This window comes from Zonotrichia leucophrys, chromosome 1A (genome assembly GCF_028769735.1).
Source record: "Zonotrichia leucophrys gambelii isolate GWCS_2022_RI chromosome 1A, RI_Zleu_2.0, whole genome shotgun sequence".
Taxonomy (NCBI): domain Eukaryota; kingdom Metazoa; phylum Chordata; class Aves; order Passeriformes; family Passerellidae; genus Zonotrichia; species Zonotrichia leucophrys.
Genome location: NC_088170.1, coordinates 4,765,615 through 4,788,773, shown reverse-complemented (window position 1 = coordinate 4,788,773; position 23,159 = coordinate 4,765,615). Strand labels below are relative to the sequence as shown.

Below are 23,159 nucleotides of genomic sequence, written 5' to 3'. Positions count from 1 at the left end.
CTGCAGCAAACTGGGTTTTAGTTGTTGGCTTTTGTTTGGTATTCAGCCAGCTTCTTTTTTTTCACTGACTTTCTGAGATGGTCTTCTTTTTTTTTCCCTAATGGAGACAGAATGCTGAACTTAGACCTTAAATTACTACAGATAGATGGTCATTATTTTTAGGGGCATGCATATAGTGAGCCTTTTAGATGATGGTATTGTTAGAATGCTTGCTTTGGGAAGAGCAGAAATATTTATCATCAGTTCCCAGTTATTCCTAGACAAGATTACAAAAGATAAGAGTTAGCACTGCAGAAAAAAATATCAGTAATTGAGGAGAAGGGAATTTATTTAATAAAGAAAAAAAAAAGTGTCACCTATGTTTAAAGACCACAAAATACAAAATTTGAGTAAATACCTGAACATCTGAACTGGCAGACATTTTTGGTGAAGCTGCTGGAAACAATCCTAAGAATACAATTGTCCCATCTGACTTTTTCCCCTTTGTGCTATATTGGCAAAGCATCCAGAACTCGGCTCTGATCAGTGTTTGCCTTTTGGTGAGGGAGGTGCCTGAGGTGTTTCCTTCTGCAGAGGGGTCTGTGCCATGCTGGGAGCAGGTGCTGCTTGGGCACCTACTGCAGGGCACACCTAGGAGAAACACTGCTGCTTTTATATTTATATGTAGAAACAGTCTCTAAACGCTCACACTGCCATTTCATGCAATTTTCAACCATATTTATTGTGGTTTATCCAGTCAGATCTAGAGTCCATGAGAAGGGCATTCCAGCTTAATTTAGCCAGATCAAAAGGAAGAGTACTCTGCATAGTAAAGGATAGAAAAGATGCAATATTTCAGTTGCTGGAGGAAGAATTTTAGTGAGGTAGGATAAAAATATCTACCTTAAACTTACTGTGAGCCACTGTTTCCTTACTGCAGTCTGACTCATACACAACTTTATTCCCTGGTCTTTGCCTTTTTGGCTGAGGAAGAGTGGACTTGTCATAGATAACCCATTGAGAGCTGCATCTCCACAGGGTGCAGAGATAGGAGGCTATTCTCTTCTCAGCTCTGAAAAATCTCCTGAAACCACAGTGAGGTCACAAAAATTAAATTTTGCTTTATAAGGGAGTAAATCTGCACAGTTATTTAAATTAGAAATACAGAGTTTGTTGTCCATTTTAAACTGAAAGTACAGATAGAAAAAGAGTGTAAGAAAATTTTGGCTGCAAATTGGACAGTTTTGCAGACAAAAATTTTAGGTGATGATTTTCAGAGGCCATTCATTATACTTAACAATGTAAGCTAATGAGCTAATATTTAAAAGTGCTGAGATTTCAAAGCTCAAGCAGACTGTCAAGTTCTTAGCTCCTCTGCAATTCAGGGTAGATAACAAGGTTTGAATCTGGGGTCCTGCTGGGGTCAATGGCAAAATTCTCATTAATTTCTAAAGGTCAGGATGTCACTTTGTATTTTGCAAAATCTTGATCACGCTGTTGAGATTTCTCACATGCAGTCATAGTACAATGTGAGGACTTACAGATGCCTAATCAGAACCTTGGTATCTGTTGAGATTGGTCTTCCAAGGACATATATGCAGATGCAGAGAGTTTTCTTTGCTCTCTTATTAAACCTGAAAATGTGTGCCTGACCTGAATCTCAGCAGAACAACAGATAAAGCTCTGGGCTGAATTACTTGGCTGGAAGTGTTGAAACAATGGAGCAATTCCCTTGCTTTGTGCTTTTCTAGAAGTGCTTCTCAATTATATCTTCTTATTTTATTAAAAAAAAACCAAAACTCAAATTTTGACAGATTCCTAGATCTCTGCATTCCTCCCAGTGAGAATGGAGTGAGCTTAGCACATTTCAGCATGTTGCCCTGAAAAAAAAGTAGTCATTTCATGAAAGCGATGTCTGTCCTGTGCCACAGTTTGCAAGGTTAAAGCTGCATGTTTGAAGGTTAGAAAGCTGTGTGACCTTCCACAAGCCCTAGACTCCTAATTCACTTAATAGCTCTTCAAATTTTAACTTCAGCTTCCTGCTTCCTTCTTCATGCTTCCTTGTGCAGGTTTTCTCCCTGTGCAGGGAAGCCTGTCTCCTCTCTCATGGAGTACTATTCCCCAGCCTGTGATCCACATCCTCACAAAAAGATAATCAGAGACAGGAGAGCAATAAACTTTTATTCCCTAGAAGGACTTGACATCACTAAGATCAATACACTTTCCAATCTCCTCTCTCTCTCTTAGCAGATAAGACTTGTGAGTAGATTGGTTTCTTTTGAAATGAGAAAGAAAAATGTTAGGGAAAACAAGTTGACACTGCTATCATGGGAGGTAGGATAATTGCTTTAAAAGAGCCAAATTTTTAATGTGAAGTAACTGTATTGGACAGGATGAAAATCTGTGCAAAACAGCTTTGTTGACTCTTCACTGAAGAATTGATCTTTGTGGAAGGGAGTGTTAAGTGTTTGTAGAAACACATCTCCTGTACTGCCTCAGTCTTACAAGTTTATTTTGTCCCATGCAGGCACCTTGGTCTCATGGGCACTCAGTCCGCAGAGCCACTGAGCAGACAGGCACCTCTTGTGATATGTCCCATTATAACTTTTCTTATGCATTCTAGAAGGATCTGAGGTGGTTATCTCAAAACTCTCCTTAGTGTATGATCAGCCAGCATTAGCAACTTGCTTGGTGCAAGCACCAAGGCCCATTTCTGAAGACCTATCTGTCTTGGAAACTTCCAGCAGCAGATGAAAATCCAGATGTTGCAAATTGAATCGTTTGGTATTTTGTAATCAGCCTCTGCTGCAGTCCATTATTTTGTATTATCTTGTTGACTAAGGAGGAAAATTAATCTCTGAGCAGTTCATAACATAGTGTTTAAATATTTGTAGGCATTGTGTGTCTTCCCTTAATCTTTTTCTAATCTGAGGAGATTCAGTTCTTTCAACCTTCCCTAATGGATCTTCTTTTTAATTATTTTTAATCAGTTTGTTACTCTCCTGCAGGGGAAGCTTTGTTTCTGAGTTAAACACAATTTGGCCAGTGCCCTGTCTCTAGAAAGGTTTTCATCTTTGTGTGAAATGTGCTCTCTGCAGCTGGAGACCTGTGACACTGCATGCAAATCTATCCACTGCAGCCTCAGTTTTACATGCCTGGTCTCTCCACTGCCCTGCATCTAAGCAATTGTACATATAAATGAAAACAAAGCACAGAAAAATTGCAAAACACAACCAGATGTTGTTGGATTGGGCTGTTCACATTGCTGGGTAGTGGAGAACCTGGTCCTGAGTTGTTCTGCTTGCCCCTTACAGCTTGAAATCTAGGATTGAGTAATTCTGCTTGATCTGCTTGAAGATTATTAATAATGAGAAACCCTGAGCCTGCCATCAGTTTTGGAGTCTTGGCTCTGACCCATGTCATTTGGACAACACTTGAGAATACTTGGTGGAGTCTCTGAAAATAACATGCAGTGCCTCCAGGAACAATTTACCTCAAGGCTCTAAGTGTAAACTTAAGAGTGTGGTATTATAATAGATGGACTAAGGCCAAGCCTGGATGACATCCAGGCCACTAACCTGTCCCTGGAAGAGATGTCCAAACTGGCACATAATAAGTTGACTCCCTCAGATATAAAAAATCCTTCTTAGTCTTCCCCAGCCCCTAGGCAAAAAAAATGAGTTAATAGTCTAAAGCAGTACAGAAGAGCCACCACAGTGCAGTGAGAGACAACTCAGTGAGACTGAATTAGTGTAAACCTTCAGGAGCATCACATCCCCAGGGACAGCAGAGAGAAACACATATAGATGTACACACAGGCTGCCCTGGAACTTCCCTCCACCTCTCAGTCTTTGAGGTCATACTTTCAAGAGTCACTAAATCAGCTTGAAACAGGGGCTTACAGTCACCCTTACAGTTCCCATCATGAAATCAGAATGGAACAAATCAAACAACAGATGTAATTTACTTTGCTGACAGCATTGACAGATTCTGTGAGCTTTTCTCACCCCCCTCCTCCAGCCTGTTGCAGCCAATGAGGAAGACGTGAGAAATTCAGAGATATTGCCACAAAGTGGAAGACATTAAACGCAGAGCTGCAACCCCCAATTTTCGCCAGCTGTGTTTTTCCTTCTAACCCTTTATTCTTGCAGCACTTAAGCTTGAATTAGTAAGGCTTTCCACAAAAGAGAATGATCTGATTCTAAGAATATATCTGTCTACATGTTTCCATGGTGTTTATTCCCCATCCACCTCCGCCCCTCCAAGAAAATGTTGGGCTTTTATTGTTGTGGGGTTGAGGTTTTTTTAATCATCTTTTTGGCAGGGGTTTGCATGAATGTGAAAAATTTACAAAGAATAAGCATGCAACTGTGAGCAGCCCATCACTGTGATTGCAGAGGTTATTTCATCTCCATCTGCTGAAACAGTGGTGGGTAAGGGGAGAGGGGCCATAGTTCAGAGCACTGAAGGGCCACAGCATCAATGCACTGAAAAAGCAGTTTACACATTTAATTTGCATAAATGCTGACCTCAATCTGTTTTCCTTTTCCTTGTTAACAACTGTGCATGCAACTGTAATGGTTGCTGTACCACTGACTCGAAAGTGAGTAACAGCAGTGACTTACTCCTTGGCACCTGCCACAAAAACCTGCTGCTGAACATTTGTTCAGTACACTTGTTGTGTGAAACGAAGTCTTTATGAGCCCTTCAGAACTCAACTTTGGACTTCTCAGCCCTCTTCATCTATATAGAAGGAAACTCTTTATTAAAAATAAGCTTTTTTGGGTTGGTTATGGGAGGTGTTAATAGAGACCCTCTGCCCAGTGCTCCTGTGTAGGAAGGACCTTTTTAATAGCCCTGTCTTTCTGTTGCCCTTTCACTTTTCTTTCTTTTGTTCTTCTTTAGACTGTATCCTAATTGCTGCTGTCTAATCACCACAAAGACTGTTTTTGTCTTTAATCTTTTGTCCCAGAGCTATAAAATTAAGAGCTAAACTACTGGGACATTTCTACACAATTTAGGATTTTGAGTGCCTCTGTTTGAGGGTGCACTTCTTGAGCCCTACCACAAGTTTTATCAAGAAATGATGATATTTTGAAAAATACATCATCAGATTTGTTAGCTGTGGACCCATATCTACTAGATAAATTCACAAATAACAGACTGGTTCATTACCTAGATACTGGGAAAGAAAAAGACAAGGAAATAGGCCCAAGGTCAGGACACAAGACAAGGGTATAGCACCACTTATTAAATTATTGTTTATTTTGAGTTTAACTTTTCTAACATCTTGCTTTTAAGACGAAGGGCAATACAATTAAATCTTCACCACTGTTACTGTGAATATCAAGTCCTTCCTGCCTGCAAAAGAGAATTAGTCCATTAATATTGGCTTTATTCATTGGTTTCAGAGGGATTTCTGCCTGGGTAGAATTTGAGGGCTCAGTATGATGAGTGGTCATAAGGGTGTCGTTTATCTGCACCCATGGCCCACTCTAGAACTGTCTCCTTGTAACTCCAACCCTCTGAACTGCACCCAAACTGGAGACCTAAAAACAATATTGAGCATATCTTCCAAAATACACAGAGACCAGAAGTGTAAAATGAAGGGTTTAGAAGTCAATCAGAGGTATCAGTCTCCCTGCTGGGAAGGGCTTGTGGGTTTTGGTGGATGAGAGGCTGGACATAACCCAGCAATGTGCCCACAGCCACGTCCTGGGCTGCATCCAAGGCGCTGTGGGCAGCAGGGGAGGGAGGGGATTCTGCCCCTCTGCTCAGCTCTGGTGCTGCAGCCAGCCCTGGGGCCCAGCACAAGCAGGACATGGAGCTGTTGGGGTGAGTGCAGAGGAGGGCCAGGAAGATGATCAGAGGCTGGAGAAGCTCTCCTGTGAGGAAATTCTGTGATTCTGCAGAAGGCTAAGAGAGCTGGGGTTGTTCAGTCTGGAGAACAGAAGGAGAGCTCCAGGGAGACCTCCCAGTACCTAGAGGGGACCTACAAGGGAGCTGGAGAGGCTCTCTTACAAGGGCATGTAGTGATGGGACAGAGGGTGATGAATTCAAATGGAAAGTGGACAGATTTAAAGCAGACATTAGGAAGAAAATGTTTACAGTGAGGGTGGGGAAACTCTGGCACAGTTTGCCCAGAGAGGTGATGGACTCCCCACCCCTGAGAACATTAAAGGTCAGGTTGGGCAGGGCTGTGAGCAGCCTGATCTGGTGGGAGTTCTCTCTTTTCATTGCAGGGGTTGGACTAGATGGGCTTTAAGGGTCCTTTCAGACCCAAACTATTCTATGAATATTCACCACAGAGCATTGACTCTACTGACTTCTAAAGCACATCTAGAAGGAGTCAGTCAGGATGTTGCGTTGATCTTGCCTATGTGGTGTTGCTTATAAGACTCATAAGAAAAGGAGAAGGGGCAGTTTTGTGTCAGTAATGCAGCTGAAGCTCATTCAGGCTCTTTGATAATAATTTCTTCAGCAAACCTCTAGAGCTTTTACAGTATCCCTGAGTGCCTCTCAGACAAAGGTTTATTATCTGTGTGCTAGGAGTTCTAGATACTGTACATTTTATTGAGAATTTTGGATCTGATTTCACAACTGGAAACTGGATTAATTATCTAAAATGTAGAATATTCCTAGGATTCCTAGGCTGTGAATTGAATATGGAAGAACTTGGGATAAACTGATCAAGTGCAAAAAAAATTGACAATCTTGTCTTCACTTTTTAAAGAAGGTAGTGATTATCTACATCTTACAGTGTTGTTTTTCATAGTTTTTATTTTTAAGGACTTAATTGACTATGGAAATCAATGAATAGTGTGTGCTTTTATATTCCTGTGCATGCAGCAATCAGTACTGTTCTGATGTAGCTGTGGAAGAAATTGCTATCATTCTGCACTGAGATAAATAGAAGCATTTATAAAACAGCAGTAGTTACACAGGCAGAAAATCCTTTCTGGATAATCAGCCATGCAAATGTAAACACAAAATAAACAGAGATAGGAAGGGATAGCCCAGAATTCTAAGATGAAGTTAAATTTTTATATTTGGAAACACACCACCATAGGGGATATTTTTATGCTTGAATTGAGCACTTTATTCTTTTGGAGTGAATTTCCAAAGACTTTAAAGGGCAAAAAGGTTTTTACATAACTGAGTAGCAGTAAGAGATGGAACTGCTGCAGTGGCTGTAATGAAAGAACTGTGGCTAAATAGCCTTTGGGCTCTTGAATGACTTTTTCAAAGCCCAACCTTTTCCTTTTAAATGGAAAAAAAAAGTCGTACACACTTATGTGGGAATAAGGCAACTCACATAAATCTCTGTGACTTTCATCTCTGGAGCTCTGAATTAAAATCCTGATTAAGTCACATAAGACCAAACAATTTTTGGAGGTCACTCCATGGCATTTCTGCAAATTGCAAATTCACTCAACAAGCACCCATGTAATCAGTCAGATGAGAGAAAGGAGAGCCTTCATGGCCCCTCTGCTTTGGCAGAACACTGCAGGGGGCTCCAAGGCAGGAACCTCCTCTAGGCAGATCCACTCTTCAGGAACCATGAAGAGCAGAGTATTAAGCAGGCTGGTATAATATCATTATTGATGTCAGCTGCTGAGTACAGGAGAGTTGGGGAAAATGATCTGTCAGCCATCTGTAACAAGCAGGATGGATCAAGAGCAAGGGCTTGGCATAGCAGACCGCAGGATGTGTTTGTGGGAAGTCCTGAAGAGCTGCTCAGTCTGGGCCTCGCATCTTCAAGAGCCCAGCCTGGCTCTGTGTCTGGCCTGTTCTTTCCCCACTGGTCTGTGTGACCCAGACAGCTTCAGAGCAGACAGGGTGACCTGAGCCACCACTGAGAAAAACCATCTAACTTCTGAGGGAACAGTTTCAGGGAATTTTTTTTACATCCTCAAAGTGCAGCTGTTTCAGCATGCTCTAGAATGTGAGTTGCTTTATCACTTTGCAGTAATTGAATTTCAATATTTCACTTTTGGTTAACATGTTCCATGTTAAACTGAATTGAGATACATTCCTTTTTTTTTTTCTCTCTCTCTTTTACATATAAGCCTGGAGAAAGTGAGTGAGGTGGCAATGCAAGGGTTTTATTGGAGCTTAGAATTTTTCCTTGATGTAAGGATTTCTTGTTTTTAGTGGGAGTTCAGAATCCCTGCATTTTCAAACATTCTGCAGAGATATGTAGCACCCTCCAGTTTTCACAGAAAAACAGAGAGGTCCCTCAAGAAAGTACAAAATTGCAGGTGGGATGGGAGGATGTGTAAATGGTAGCTTCCTGATTATTTTTGTTTCCCCTCCCCTAGCTGACTAGAGGAATTTCCCAGAGGTAGTTGTATTAACAAAATTTAATATGCTGAGATTTTGTCAGCAAATCCACTCTTCAGATAGCTGATTTGCCATGACGATGCATGTCCCTTTGGAGCACTACTGGTTGCTAATAAAAGTTGCAACTTTGTGAAAACAAAGGCCAGTAACACTGCTGGGATTTTTTAAGGGAAGGGAGAGCCTTATGGATTTTTTTTTTCCCCTCTGTTTTGAAAAGTGTGAAGTTAAATGGCCTCTGCCATCTGTTGAAGTTGTATAGTAAACTTGGGTGAAGGGCATTTGAAACCACAGATTTAACTAGGACACTGCTAAACACATTCAGCATTTCCCCTCTAGTGCTGAACAGGGTGCTGATTCTGGGTTGGTGCTTGGACTTGATCTTCAGAGGTCTTTTCCAGCCTTAATGGTTCTGTGATTCCCCCCTTCTCCAGCAAGCACAAACTGCTGTGCTGGAGAAGTATGGGATCAGGAAGCATTTTCAACAGAAATAACTTGCAGTGGAAAACAGCTCAGCTGCAGCATTGTGTGCCACAGACATTTTGACCTGCTGGTATTTGAATGCAAGCTGTAATTCTCTTCCTTACCATCAGACAGAGACCTTGTTTTTTTTATAATGGCTGGGTCTGGTAAAAAACATCAGACTGTTAAAAACAATGTGCACCCAAGCTGAAAACAGATGAAATATGAATGTGGAAGTTTACTAACGAGTAAAATAATGTTGTGGATTTCAGTGCTTATATACTGAGAGCTAAAAAACACAGTGGAAGGACTCAGTGACAACATACAGTCAGTATCAGTCATCTGGGACTAGATAGATGCAAGTTTGGCCTTTTTCTGTCTTTCTCTGACTTTATACAGTCTTTCCCAGCTGATAAAATATGAATATCCTTGGAAAAGGGCCTGTATTTAATGAGTGATGAAGATGTGTGGCTATAAAAAAAAGTGAGGCAAACTCTACTGGTAGCAATGCACTTGCCTCAAACTGCATGGAACCAAAGCAAACATGGTTTGCTCCATGTGACAGCAAAATGGCATTCCTGTATAACTTTAGAGAAGCTCATATGAGCTATTTGACATGTTTTTCGCTTTGCCATCAAGCAGTGACCTGGTTCTGAGGCAGAGCTGATCTTATCTCCTGCCTTGCTCTTGAGCAGGTGGCAGCAACCTGGTAGGACCCTTCTGTGGGACTCCTGCCTTTGCACAGTGTCCCCAGGAAGCTCAAGCCAGTCAAGGTGTATCTCCTGCAGGAGGCTGTCATCTCATGGTTCTGGAGATTTAGCCCCAGCACTGCTTCCATTTGTCTTCTGTGCAGGGCTGTGTGGGGAATCTTGGTCACTTCTGGAGACTGCACCCTCTTGCCAGGGAGCTTAGGCAGTGTAGCAATGAAATATAGCTACACCAAAAGCTTTTAATTAATAAGCCACAAGTGATGTTTCATCTGGGTCAGGGCGGGTGTACTTGGTTGAGGACATTTATAGCAGGTTCAACATCTTTGAAGACCTTCAGTCTTTGTTAGGAGAGGTGAAGAAGCAAACTCTGCAGAGTCCCCGTTCTCAGATCTGTCTGCCATCTTCCCCTTCTCTCTTCCGGACTCATCTTCCATAGCTGCAGTTTCTTTGATTCTTTCTCAAGGGTTCTCTGTTGCAAATGAATCTTGATGTTTCTGTTGTCCTCATCAAGGCAGTCCTTTCTCAGTTAATGGCTCCATTTAGCTCCTACAGAGAATTCTGTACAAATTGTCAATGTTTCTGCCTCAGAGTGAATTTTAATTTGCTCTTTCCATCTCTACAGAGTATACAGAACAATTGGGGAACCAAGCTAAACATTGGAATCCTCTTGCTTTTCTACTGTCCTACTATTTCTCCAACATGTGATGAATCTTGCCTAAATTATTCATCTTTATCCCACAGTGGGTCTATAACAGAATAACCTGTCTGGAGCATTCTCTGCCCTGGTTCATGATCCCTGTGCCCTTGTCTTCACCCAGCTCTGTCTTGCCTTTCTCATGAAGACATTGAAAAAAGTTCTAGGTACTTATATGTACCTAGAGAATGCACATACAGAATTTGTAAAATTCCACAGTTGAGGTAACACAGTAAGTAGAGCCACAAGAGCTTGGAGAAGACAACTGAGCTTAAAATTTCCTTTTTCCTTCAGTACTTCAAAATAAAAGAAACATGATTTTAAAAACAGGACCAGCTGATCAGGTGCTGCTCGTTCCTTTGACTGTCATCTATTCAAACTGCAGCTGGGTTGAACTCTCTGGTGTCTTCTTTGCATCCATCTGATAGCACCAGCTACAAAATGTGAATTTAGGAACGGTTTTAAGGAGTGACTGTGGCTTGGAGTCCCTCTAAGATTATTAGGATGTTGATGCTTAGCAAAAAATTCTACCTAGACTAAGAGCAACGACATCTGGAAGCCTTTGCCTGTGTTTCAAGCTATTGTTCCTAAGTCATTAAAAGTCAGTCTAGTTTATTTTAGTTTTACATTTTTGATTATTACAAAGTTAGGATTTTTTGTCATTTTTTTACCCCCATCTCTCTCTCTTGAGTAGGCTCTGAGACCTTAATTTTCCACTCCTTTTCACCTGTCCTAAAGACTCAGAACATCCGAAAGACTATTCCAGGTCAACAAGATGATAATACTTTTAATGATGCACTCAAATTTATAGATGAAAATGCTTAAATGTTTTTTGTCATTTTTTAGTCACTATGTACATTAAGCTTCAATTTTTTTCCTGAGGAATTTCTGAAGATTAACTCCTAATCATACATTCCTCCCAGTTCTGTGCCCCAGCCTATTCAAGGAAAGCACTTATTCATATCAGCTCATTTCCACTGGTAACAATAATATTGACCATTGGCCTCAGTGGAATTATTGTAATTATTAATATTATTCATTTATGTGCCTTGAATTATACAAACACATGATTGCTGGATTAAAAACCAACCAAGCAAAGACAATGAATTAGATTTTACATAATGGAGGATCTGCAAGGTAGAATCTGCATGCTTATGTAATAATGCACTAAATCCACCTTTTAGGATATGTGCTGGGTATTGGGAAATATGATCCTTTCCTTGCTCCTTCTCTGAATGGTGAAGTCAGATGAATATATGTTGTGTCTATAGACTTACTTGAAGTGTATGTGGAGAACAACCAGGAATTTATCAAAGTATGACTTTTTTAATGTCTTTATTGACATGATACACAGCAACCTCACACCATTCAGGCTCCAAATAAACCAGCAGATTCAGGAGATGCAGGATTTCAGTGCTAAAGAAACAATCTCATGGTTTTCCCCACAGGTTGGGAAAAGTTGGCTTACTGAGCCTATCATACATAGAAAGTCAATTTTAGTACTGTGTCTCTTGTAACTCAATCTTTAATTCGGTGTCACCTCATTGACATATTTTTGGGGCTTCATTTAAGCATTTACAGATTTGTAAAATTAGAAATTGAGAATAATAATAAGCAATTTCCTGGTTAAAAGCAGCAAGGTTTACAATATATTAAAAATTGCATAGTTAATATAATTATCACAAGTATTACATTAAAAGTCCCATTATAACATAAGAAGTATAGAGTTTAGAAATCAGATAAAAACATAATGTACAGGGTTCATTACCAGAGCTAAAAACACTAAATTTTTGCATATTTGAGGGTTGATTTATTTGTGTCACAGTCTCAATAATCACAATCCTATTACCCACTGCAAGTTAAGACCAAATAAGATAATTCCCAGATGTCTCAGCTCTGTAAGCAGAAATTAAGAGAAAGGCAGGAGTCAAACCTTCTTGTCACATGTCCTCTGATAATTCCCAAGAGCTTTCAAGGTAAAGACTCAAAGTACTGCAGAGCCAAGGGTTATTAAGCCCAAATAGGGTCTGCAGTTGAAAAGTTAACCAGAAGATACTGTTTTGTTGAGGAAAATATTTTTTTCTTCTTTGCAGAGCAGCCTCAAAAATCTGGCTGTCACCAGTTATGGTTGTTAGTTAGATGTTGTTAGGAGCTGCCAGCAATATAATTTTTCTCATTTAGGATGAATATTTTCTTCTTCATCTGTTTCTGCTGATGAAATATATCTAGCATGAGGAAAGGTAGATGTTTCAAAGTTTTGGTTCTTCACTGGACAGATGTATGCAGGCACTTTGTAGGAAATTCACCCTACCTTATTTCTGAAGGATCACCTGGATTTATGACATCTTTTTTGTTCCCTGACTGTATGTGTGCAAATTTCAAAAGAGGAGGTGGAAAAGGAAAATTTATGTTTGAAACAAAACCTCCTTGATCAATGATAAATATCCCAATCTCTCATCAGTACCTGCATGGCCCTTTATGCATCCCCTGAGCTCTGCCTGCCATGAGATCTTTGATCTGAGCTGAGGAAATGACTTCTACACATCCCAAAAGTAAGAAAGGTGCTTAAGCCCTGCTCCCAAAAAAGATGGTTTTCAAAACAAAGTCTTCAAGCTGAAGGATAGATTTAATGACAGTTATTTGTTATATCTTATTTCTGCTGTCTTCCACTCCCAATAATCTCCAATTTTAGATTGTCACAAGAAACACTTGGTTTCAGCTAGAGATCTTCCTACTGGCCATAGCCATTAGTTTTGGCTAGGTTGTTTTCTGAAGCAGTAAATTCCACAGATGGGTTACAGAAAATAGCATTTCTATGCAAAATTTCCAAATTTGCTGCCCTTTAATTTTAATAAATATGCTGCTCCTCTCAATGAATGTTACTCTATGAAAGGTTATACACTTCCTTATAGAATACTACACTTCATTATAGAATACTTGTAATACTAGCATTTTAAAAAGTGTTATCACACCATTCTATAGTCATTAGAAATCAATTAACAATTTATTTGAGGAACAGAAGCCTAGCCCAGGTGCCCTAACTTACTTTCCATTAAGCTGCAGCTCTCCAGCACTGTGCACTGAGCAAGGCAGATTTCATTTTATTCAGCTTGCTGCTTTCCATTGACTGATTTCCAGCTGCCCTTTTCTGATGGATTAAACTTTTCCTGTGACCCTCTGTTGTTTTTGAAAGACATTGACCACAAAGTGTCAGGGTGTGAGTGTGTGACATGTAAAGTCAGCAGAATTTAGTGAATTGTGCCTACCCCTCCCATTAAAAGACTGAAAGCCTGTGCTTGGTGATGCTCAACCACTATGGTAATAGGTTTTATTATATTGTCTTTGAACTATGGTGCCTGTGTAAGGAATGAGACACTTGCAAATGTGCCAGACTATTATCCCTGGGAAAGAAAAAAAATGACCAAACAACCAATGTGATCTCACCTGTGTCTTCCGAAGAACCAGAAGACAGAGGTACAAAGGTCTATGAAGAAAGATTTTTATTCCTTGGCCCTTACTGAAACTGCTGATAGTAATTGAGGTCAGCAGAATACAGAATTAAAACCCCTGGTGTTTTTTCTAGGTGATTACCTGTACCATTGAGAGAAAGGCCTTTGCTGAAACGCTACAGACATGAGAGCAGTTAAGGGTGCTTGGCAAAGATGGAGCTCTTCCAGCAGACCTTGGATATGCTGAAATGACCTCTTTTTGTCATGCAACTGAGTGGTTTCTTTGACAGTACCCAGTGAGGCAGGGTAGTTTCCCACTTTGCAGATTGGAAAGCTGAGGCATAATGAGCCAAATGATGTCCCCACAGTGCCAGAGAGAGTATGTAGGAAATAATAATGAGAAGGAATCCTTATCTCCAAGCTCTCTGAGAGATGATGCATGGCTCTGAAATGTGCCAGCTTCCTCACTGTTGAGAGTAGTGACATGTAAGTGTTGAGATGTGAGCTGTGAGAGGTTGGGCAGCTTGACTCAGAAAGCAGAATTATTTCCATAAATGACAATCTGCAGCTTCCCACTCATTCTGAGCTTCCAGCTGATGTAACTATTGTTCCACACATGCTTAAGTTGGCATCAGGTTGCAATCACCTGGACTGAAAGTTGTAATTTGGACCTCAATTGGTTGATATTATAGTCTTTGTTTACAACTGTGAATTTAGAAGATGATCTACCTTTTCTGTTGGGATTCCTAGGGTTTGTAGTAAACATTCAGGGAGAAGTGTTGCACTCAGGCACCACAAAACTGAGCTGTGTATCAGGAGCTGCTCATCCTGGAGAGGTAACCTATAACTGAGTTGGTTCCTGTTCTTTGTGGATAGCAGTACAAAATGTATTTTGCAGACTTCATTTTCTGCTCTCAGGAGGGTGCAGAAGGCAACACTCCTGGCCTTGCTATTATTGTTTTGAGTAAGTCTATTCCTATTCTTTTCCCCCAGCTTTCACCAACCAACCTATTTCTCTGCATTTCTCCTGCAGCTGTTTTTCAGGAGCTCACAGTGTAAGCTCACAGTGTACTGTTTCCTTATTGCAGGGAGGTTTTAACATAATTTAACAAACACTTAACATTATATGTTCATATAACATACATTCCTGTCACCTGTGGGTCAGTCCCACAGGAATAATCTCATGTGCTACTAAAGAAAAAAAGACAGAGCACCAAACATAGAGAAGTCCAGGAACAGAGACAGACTCAGCTGTCTGCCAAATACTGGCAGTTTCTCTATGCTTGAGAAGCTCTTGCTGTCTCTGCCCCTCAGCTTCTCTCTTATGTATATAAATGTGCAATAAAAAGGAGATAAAAAGCTGACCTCTGAAATTTTCAGTCTGAGAAGTCCCAAATGCTCTGTTGTACCAGAATGCAGGTCTGCTTTACAGGACTAATTTGTGCTGATGCTAGCTGGTACAATTGTTATGCAATTGTGCAGGCATTGGGAATAACAGAGTACACTATATTCTAGTTAGATACTTTACCAGGGCATGGTGGAAGCTTCTTGCCATCTGGAAATTTCTTCATGCCAGGGAAGGTTTGTTCTTCTTCTGACATGAATATGACCTCTGCACCTGGCACCCTGGCTTTTGCTCTTTACAATTCCCTTGTGCCGCAGCTTTGAGAAGTTCTACTTTTCCAGCTGACAAAAAAGCCCAAACTGATGATAGATAAATGCCATGCAGCTCAGGCTGTTTTATCACCATCTATCATAATTAGAGGGATGTCAATTCATCATTGTGCCCACAGAGGTAAATTCTTATGGTAGTTTTTCAATGTCATCCATACTCATTGTTTGTGCAGATTGCTTTAAATAGATATTGGTGTTCTTTGTAGGAGAGAGAGGGTGTTAAACCTCATTTCTTTACTTAATTCCAACTTGGGCATTTACATTTTGCCTTCCTGGTTTCCCAACTGGGATCTCAGGTGAGTTTTTGCTTCCATCTTTATACTTGAGGATGCTTTATTCTCATTAAAGCCCTGATGTGCAGCAGACACCAGGGGCGCCACTTTTTGGTCACATGGGATGAAATGTGGCCTGCAAGCACAAATAGTAATTAGTAAGATTTATAAACTAACTGAAAAATCCTGCAAAACTATAAAAAGGGGAGACGTTTATTATGCTTAGGGAATGTTAGCATCTCAGATACTCTTCTGCCCACCAAATGTATTTATCCTGTGAGGAAGGAGCTGATGAACTGTTTACACAGAGGCAGATTTTAAGTTTATTTGTTAATGAGTCTACTTCAGTTCAGTGACAGCTGAAGGAGCTGAGACTGAGTTCTAGATCAGTCCATTGACTGTGGACTACTGCCAGACAAGAACTTTAGTGACTCTACTTTGGAAGAACTGATTATTGTACTATTGTCCTATTGAAGGTCTGAAATTCCTTTCCTGAGTTGTTATGAATCTTGAGGTCCATGTATGGAAGGATATTTCTCCTGTGATTCCAACAAATGTTTAGGTTGCAAAGGAAAGAGCATTTTCCTGGAAAGAGAAGACAAAATTTTCAAAAGAGTGGAAAACAAAGGAATCTAGATTTCTTTATGCCTTTAGGTACTTTAAATTCTGCAATTTATGTTCATAAATCAATTTAGTGCTCCTGAAAATGTTAACCACCATCTGTTTCTTTAATGATGCTATTTCTGGATTCAAAGATAATTGTTTATGAAGAGTAAAGAAGGGACTCTGGTATTTTTGATACTTTTATGAAAGTGAGATTCTGTTAAGGTATCCAGCAACTTTCCAAAATTTTGAACTTTGAAGGAGACTTCAAGATGAAATAGCGTTTATGTACAAGATGCTTTTAGAATATGTACAAGATCTTATTGTGGGCTAGAACTGGACCTCATATAATACAGGTTCTGGTGCTAAGATAAGTCTCCCTCCTTCATGTGAAGAGGCTTAAAGTAGTGTGAAATCCATGTAATTCAGTTTACACTCTTAGATTCTCCTAGTATTCAGTTGTGTAGGAATTGTGTTTAGATAAGTGAATCATCCTTCAAGTCAAGAGAATGAAGCTTGTGAGGAAGCTTTAGGAAACACTTGGCCAGGTCAGAACATGGTGGGCCTTGAAAAGACCTTCCTTGAAAGAACAAAGCTGCTGCCCTCACGGTGGTAAACTGTGAAGATTTACACAGAAAGATCAGTATTTGCCCAGTCCCCACCTGCTCCTCTCTGAGGTACCTGTGCTACACATGGGAAGTAAATGTGGTCTGACAGTACACTGTGGCAATGCCTACCAAAAACTAGAAGTATTTTCCCTGGCAGCAGAGGGACATATATGTGAGCAGCCAAGTTTAGAATTCATGGGGTGGACCCTTTGAGGTGTTTTAAATAAATTCCAAAAAGTCAGTCCACAATTTTGATCATCCCAGGAAGTGCCAGTAGGGCACATTGTTATATCTTAGGCTGTATTAGTCACTGACTAATAATAGAACAATGAGGAAATAGATGAAAAAAATAATCAAAGGAGTGGTCACATCAGAAAGAACAAAGAGAAACACTTGGTATGATTATGTGTAAACCAACCACAGGCTCTATTTACAGACCTTTCCATCTGCTCCTTTGCCTAATCATTTCTGCTTTCCCTCTCTGTCTTCTAACTTTCCTTCATCTTTCCAGATGCAGGACGCTATGGGCTATGAGTTACCATGGGTGTATTTTGTCAGTCTGGTCATCTTTGGATCCTTTTTCGTTCTAAATCTGGTTCTTGGTGTGTTGAGCGGGTAAGCTGACAGTTTTGGTGTCCTTTTTCCAATGCTACAGGGCAAGACTCCATAATAAGGGTTCTTCCCTGTCACCAGGATACTTTCAGAGGGATTAAAAATCTGAATCCAAGGAAGCTTCACATCAGCTCTGAAATACTTTGACAAAATGTCCAAATATTGCAAATAACAATACAGGTAACAAAAGCGGTGTTATTCCCTGACAGAGAAATTCAACCTCAGGGCCTTCAAAATTATTTATGTCAACCTGTCATAAATTTCCAGAAAACTGGCTATTGAAGAACCTTACTGCTGGTGACTTGGGATCTCTTTGGCTGGAGCCTTGCAGTGCTCAGAATCTGAGCTTGTCTCACTAATTATCATTCCACTCTTCCAGGTCAATGATGCCATAGGAAGGGACTGGCCCTGGATCTATTTTGTTACACTAATCATCATAGGGTCATTTTTTGTACTTAACTTGGTTCTCGGTGTACTTAGCGGGTAAGCAGTACCAGGAAAATGTTTTATTATTGTTTATTTTTAAAAATTTGTATTTCTATTCCTACTCTCTGGTTACCAAAACAACGATCAGTGGTGGGTTGTTCTCAAGAACCTTAAGGCCTAGGCTATTGCTGTGCCAATACCAAAATACAGCATTCCTAGTATCACAGAAGGAGTCTTTTGACTAAATCAAAAGAATATAAGACAATTTTTTGTCTGTAACACATTCCTCTACCTGTACACTGTGGGAAGAGGACAGCGCTGTGCTCTCCTGTGGGCAAAGCAATCCACACACCATAGAAGGGGATTATAGTAGAATTTCTGGAAGAGTCAGTAGGACTGAAGGAGGAATGAGAGCATGAGACAAATCCCTTTACATCTGTAGGATGAGATTCCTGCCAAATTATGTCTTCTCACAGGAGAAATTTTCACATTGTTTAGAACATCTGAAGCACAGCCTACCAGGAGACCATTTTCCCTGGAGAGAGTCTTGGGCACGTTTCTCCTTCAGTAAGCCCATCTTCTCTATTGTGCAGATTGCAAACTTGGCATGATGCAGGGAGAAAAGATCATTTCCCTCTGACCTTTTCCAAGGATGACTAGAGAAGCAGGGGAAGTCCTTTTAGTGTTTAAGCATTTTTAAGACATCCAGACATTTAGCTGTATTTCAGTTCTGCAGTACAACCCTCGCTGCAAAGCATCATTTTAGTAGCTTTGATTAAAAACAATGGGTATTGTCCCCAGTAGTTAAAAACTTTACTGCCCCTGGGGAGACACATAATTTAAGGAATCAAGCCAGCAAACATTCCTTGCAAGATTTAAAAAAAAAAAAATCTTCTAGGATTAGGCTTCTAGTTCCATATTTGGGCATGACTGGGGGCTACAGGCATTCTGTGTACATGGATAAATATGGTATGAGGACTTTTATGCATCCTCTTTTTGTTTCTACCACCCTGCCCCCTCTGATGAGCTCTAAATGAGTTTCATTAGGGCCTGTACCTGCTGCCTGAGCAGGCAGCCCTGAAGTCCCTTGTCTTTTGATCAAAAGACAAGGAAAATGATCTCTGAGCAGGAGAGAGGACTTGATGCCTCATAGAAATTATGCCCTCGGTACTTGGGCCAACAAGATAGGAAGGGCAGCAGTGGGACTGGGGAAAAAGATCCACCTTTGGCCATCTGGCAAAGACACAGGTAATAGAAGGTCTGCAGGAGGTATTATTTCTGTCTTCCTGACTCCATTGAAGGAGACTAGCCACTGTGACAGCTGCTGCAAGGAGAAGGAATTCCACACCATAATGGAAGTGTGGAGAAAACTCAGTAATGAAGTGTTGGGCAATAATCTGTGTTTGCATATTTGGAGAGTGATGCCCTGGAACAGTTTTGAAACACAAACTCATCATTCCTCCAGGTGGATACTCTGGCCAGCAGGTAAGGATGTCAGCACTGGTAGGGGATGATGATCAGCTGACAGGGAAAGGGATCTGTTCCATCAGAGGTGCACTCAAGGACCCTATAGAAATATTGTTAAAGATTATGTGGTATCTGATTGGATAAAAAGTGCCTGTGAGCCCAGCCATGGGGAGTGCTCAGTATTGAAGCACTGCTGATTCAATTTACCTGCACTTGGATTTTTACCTGTGCATAATTAATAGTTTCGTTTCCTCACTCTTTTATTTTCTACTCAAAAAAGTGTTTTGAGGCCTAAATGTTCCACCTCCTGCCATACTGCAGCTAAACCACCACAGTTAGTGGTAGGAGATGGAAACAGTCTGTAGAGGGAACTGAAAATCAAAGATGAAGTTCACCTTGTTTAAGCTGTGAGTCACTCTTTCTGGCTGTCTTCACAGTGTTATGACAGCTGCACTGTTTCTGCAAAAATGTCCCCAACTGGAGAAAAGTAAAAAGAAACTTGAGAATTTGCATCCATGAAAAAACACAGAAATTATGGGAGAAATGTTCCAAATTTTCTTTGGTCTATATAAGCAGTTCCTAAACAATTAACTTTCTAAAGCAATTTTAAATTCTGCTGAGTTACAAAGTGTCTTCACTTTGCAGATTCAGCTTTTTCTCTCGAAGACTTGCTATTGCTATTAGTCTGATCTATGCTGATGATCCACCTGTCCGTTCTAGATACAAAGCAGCATTCCTGGTTATCTCTGAATATCCATTCTGGGCATCTCTGATTTTTTTCCCCATTTATCTATTTCAGAAGCTTCAGCAGGCATGTTGTGTAGGTAGGCTTCACAAATGATAGATTAGCTTGGGGGGAGGAGGGTAATCACTTCTGAATACATAAGTGTAATTAATTGTACTCACAGAGACACCTTGATTGCACCTGCAAAATGAAATGCTGAATTTTGCTCTGCTGAAAGAGCTCTTTTGTAATTTGTTTTTCCTCAGGTATATCATCCATTCATGGTCCTGGTGAATTTACTAATCACATACTAGCCTAAATAGCATGTCAGAGTATTTATATGTGGAGCTGTAATCTCCTCCTGACTTGGCTGAGCACAGTACAAAATTCATGTACTCCTAAGGAATATCCAGTCAGCAGATCACACAGCAGACCTCCTCAAGCCCAGGCAAAACAATTCCACATCATTGCTCTGAGCAGTGATAAGAAGTCACTTTAGATCAGAGATGTTCACATCTGTGTTATCTGTTACAGTTAATTAATGAGGAAAAAAAAAGGCAGAGGAGGTTCATCCTTCAGACAAGTACATCTAAGAATATAGAGTCCCATTTCCTTTATATTTTGATCCAAATCCCAGGACAGAGGCCAAACAAGCAGTTGCCTAAGGCAAATGGAGGGCAGGAGAATAGAGGTTTCTTCTGCTTTGAGAGGATCCTGCAAAACACAGTTGGCTGCTTTTGATGTTTTGCTGTCAAGAAAGAGGTCAGAGTGAACAGGAGGCTGGCTATGGTTGTAGCTCCTCCTTCAGCAGGTTGTATGACCTTTCAGGTATTTTTCCTAATTTTCTGTCCCTTCTTCCAACCCTTCCCATTCCTTGGTGTACTTCTCAGGGTGGATGAGGTTTGGAGCCTTGTGCTCCACTTTGAGTAGTAAGAAAGTTTTGAACTGTTAGAATTCTGCTGTTTTGCTCACTTTCCATCTCGCCTCTAAGTGTGAGAAATCATATCAACAAGAGTAACCTAAATTCCATCACTGGGATAGGAAAGAGAAATTTTCTTATGAAACAGCACATAATGCAGAGCTGGGTGTTTATGATCTTGACCCACTCTAACCCCACACAGAGAAAACATCTCTCCAGAATATTCTGCCCTCTGGTATTCCCACTGGCAGGCATTTCTATAATTTTCTGGGAGAAGTAAACCAAAATGAAACAAACTGGATTGTGTAAAAACAATCAGATTCACCCACTGTTATACTGATGTTTTGGGTTCACTGAAAAAGGACAGATTGCTTGCTAGTTCTGCGAGCCTTTGTTGGCCTCACCCTGCCATGATTGTGCAGCCTTTTTTGTGAAAGAGTCAAAAAGTCAAAGTCAAAAAGACTTGAAGACTCTAGATGAACCTGGCACTTCCATCAAAAGCTTCTGTGGTGCTTGGCCTGCCTGCTGGAGCTGCAGACAGTGACCATTTACTGCCAGCTGTGCTGGAGGCAGCAGCAATGTGTGCACCTGCCTGCAATACAGCCTGGGCTGGGGCCACCAGCTCCCTTGCCATGGGATGGAAAACGGCCACTGATAAGAACTCTTGATTGTGAGCTACATTTGCCCACGTGGGAGGTGGTTTGAATTGCAGTAGCAATTTCCTGAGCCACCTGTTCTCAATGGTTTAGTGTTAGTAGAGCATAGAAATTAGGACAATTTAAACCAGTTGTCTTCTTTGGAGAGTCATTTGAGATGTGGAGGGTCATGTGTTCTACAAAGGGAAGAGACGTGGAATTGCAGGTCATTTTCACAAGGTAATCATAGTGTTTTGCATTGTGTTAGAAAACTCTAGGTTCAGCCCATTTCAAAATTTGACCCATTTGTTTTAGATTCTAAAATAATACTTCACGAGCTGAAAATCAAAATATTTGAATTTGATTTAACAAACAGGCTTAATAATACATAGATTCATTCAATGTTTTCTTTTTTAAGAGTTAATTCATTAATATGGATACACCAGTGTAGCACACCCAGGGGAAAGGTGTTACTGAAGCAGAAAATATAACCACCAGTGATTGATTTTTTCCTAACAATCTTTGTGCAGTTTTTATTACTATTGTTGGGCTTATTTGTTTCTTTTATATTGTGAATAACAAAATATCACTCCCAGTATGAGAAAATTTCATTTTTCATTTTTTCCAAGCCTTGAGGCTAAGTTTGGACCCAGAGCTGAATGTGGACTAACATCAGGCCAGAGAAGCCAGTGGTTCTCTTCCTCACCTCCACCTTTTTTATCACATTTTCTTGGGAGGACCTGAACCCTCAGCAATATAACAGGGTTCCAATGTCACTGGCATACGTTGTCATTGTCACATATTTTGGCTACAAATTAAGGGATCATCCTGCTTTGATCCTGCTACAGTGCTGGTTTCATGCACAGCTCAGAATTCTGAAAACCCTATGCAAAGCCTGTAAAGTTCATGGAAGTCTTTCAGCAGGTGTTGGACCAGACAGGAGGAAAGTACCTCACCATCACTGTTAGATACCCACCTCCACCTCAGTCACATGGCACTCATAAAATTCACATTTTGACTAGGATTTCCATTATCCTAATATTATGCCACCAAAATCAGTGGTAGATTTCCTATTCATTTTTGCAGGAGCAAACCTAAGACAAATGGCAAGTGGAGTAGCATTTTGTTAAATCTATTCACTGCTGACAGTCTTCAGCAACAGTAATGGATAATGCACTGGGGAGAATGGCTTTACCTCTTTTCCTAGAAAGAGTGGCCTGTATTATCTGCTCTGTGTGTCTTGTGTAGTGATCTGCTTCAACAGATATAAGACTTAGTGCTTAAGTATTCTTGGTCCAGCAATTTTCACAATCATTAAACTTACTTTTTAAAATACAAGTGTTAAAACCTGGGTTAGAACTACATCAGTCTCTAAATAAGGGAGGTCAGCATTTCTTGAAAAAAATTATTGCTGAAAGAGGAGAAGAAACAGCACTGCAGCCAAAAAGAAGGCAAAGCTGAGAATCATAACAAATCCAGGATCATAACAAAGCAACAGGAAATTCTTGTTCTTATGCCCTGTTTTAAGTCTGTATTCCCAACAGTGTTCTTTCATAAAACTATCATCAAATGTTTTGCCCTGTTC

The 23,159-nt window shown here is 40.4% G+C and overlaps 1 protein-coding gene across 4 annotated transcripts in view; it reads left to right on the top strand.

Moving 5' to 3' along the window:
• CACNA1C (calcium voltage-gated channel subunit alpha1 C) overlaps window positions 1-23,159 on the top strand; it is a 409,423-nt gene that overhangs the window by 249,302 nt on the left and 136,962 nt on the right. For 3 of the 4 annotated variants that reach the window (XM_064735904.1, XM_064735893.1, XM_064735912.1), the window contains exon 8: window positions 17,303-17,406. In XM_064735904.1, the coding sequence (XP_064591974.1) occupies window positions 17,303-17,406 (104 nt within the window). Of the gene's footprint in view, window positions 1-17,302; window positions 17,407-17,782; window positions 17,887-23,159 lie in introns of all 4 variants that reach the window. The other variant, XM_064735921.1, reaches the window with a different exon arrangement.